At 67.7% G+C, this 266-nt stretch overlaps 1 protein-coding gene across 1 annotated transcript in view; it reads right to left on the reverse strand.

Annotated features, from left to right (window-relative positions):
• EXOC3L1 (exocyst complex component 3-like 1) overlaps nucleotides 1–243 on the reverse strand; it is a 7,577-nt gene extending 7,334 nt beyond the window's left edge. Inside the window, exon 1 of the mRNA XM_010023623.1 lies at nucleotides 201–243. Within this exon, the coding sequence (XP_010021925.1) occupies nucleotides 201–243 (43 nt within the window). The remainder of the gene's footprint in view (nucleotides 1–200) is intronic.
• Nucleotides 244–266: the final 23 nt, after the last annotated feature.

Consider the following 266-nt stretch of genomic DNA (forward strand, 5'->3'; position numbering starts at 1 on the left):
AGTGTTGTGAGGTGCCGCGCCGCCCTGGGGGCAGTTATCCCCGCCAGGCTTCACCCTCCCCAAGAGCACAGTACCAGCCCTGGCACAGGGAAAAGGTTCACGGGGTGGTGAGGCAGAGGGCAGAGGAGCCCCCAGACTGTGCTGCATGCCACCCCTCCCTGCCCACCGCCGCCCCAGGGATGGCCGCATCGTTTCGTTACCTCTGGGGCTGGCAGCACGCTCGTCCTCCCCAGACAAGCCCATGGTGTCCCGGCTGCGCGCAGCTA

Source organism: Nestor notabilis, unplaced genomic scaffold, assembly GCF_000696875.1.
Source record: "Nestor notabilis isolate BGI_N333 unplaced genomic scaffold, ASM69687v1 scaffold14621, whole genome shotgun sequence".
Classification (NCBI taxonomy): Eukaryota; Metazoa; Chordata; class Aves; order Psittaciformes; family Psittacidae; genus Nestor; species Nestor notabilis.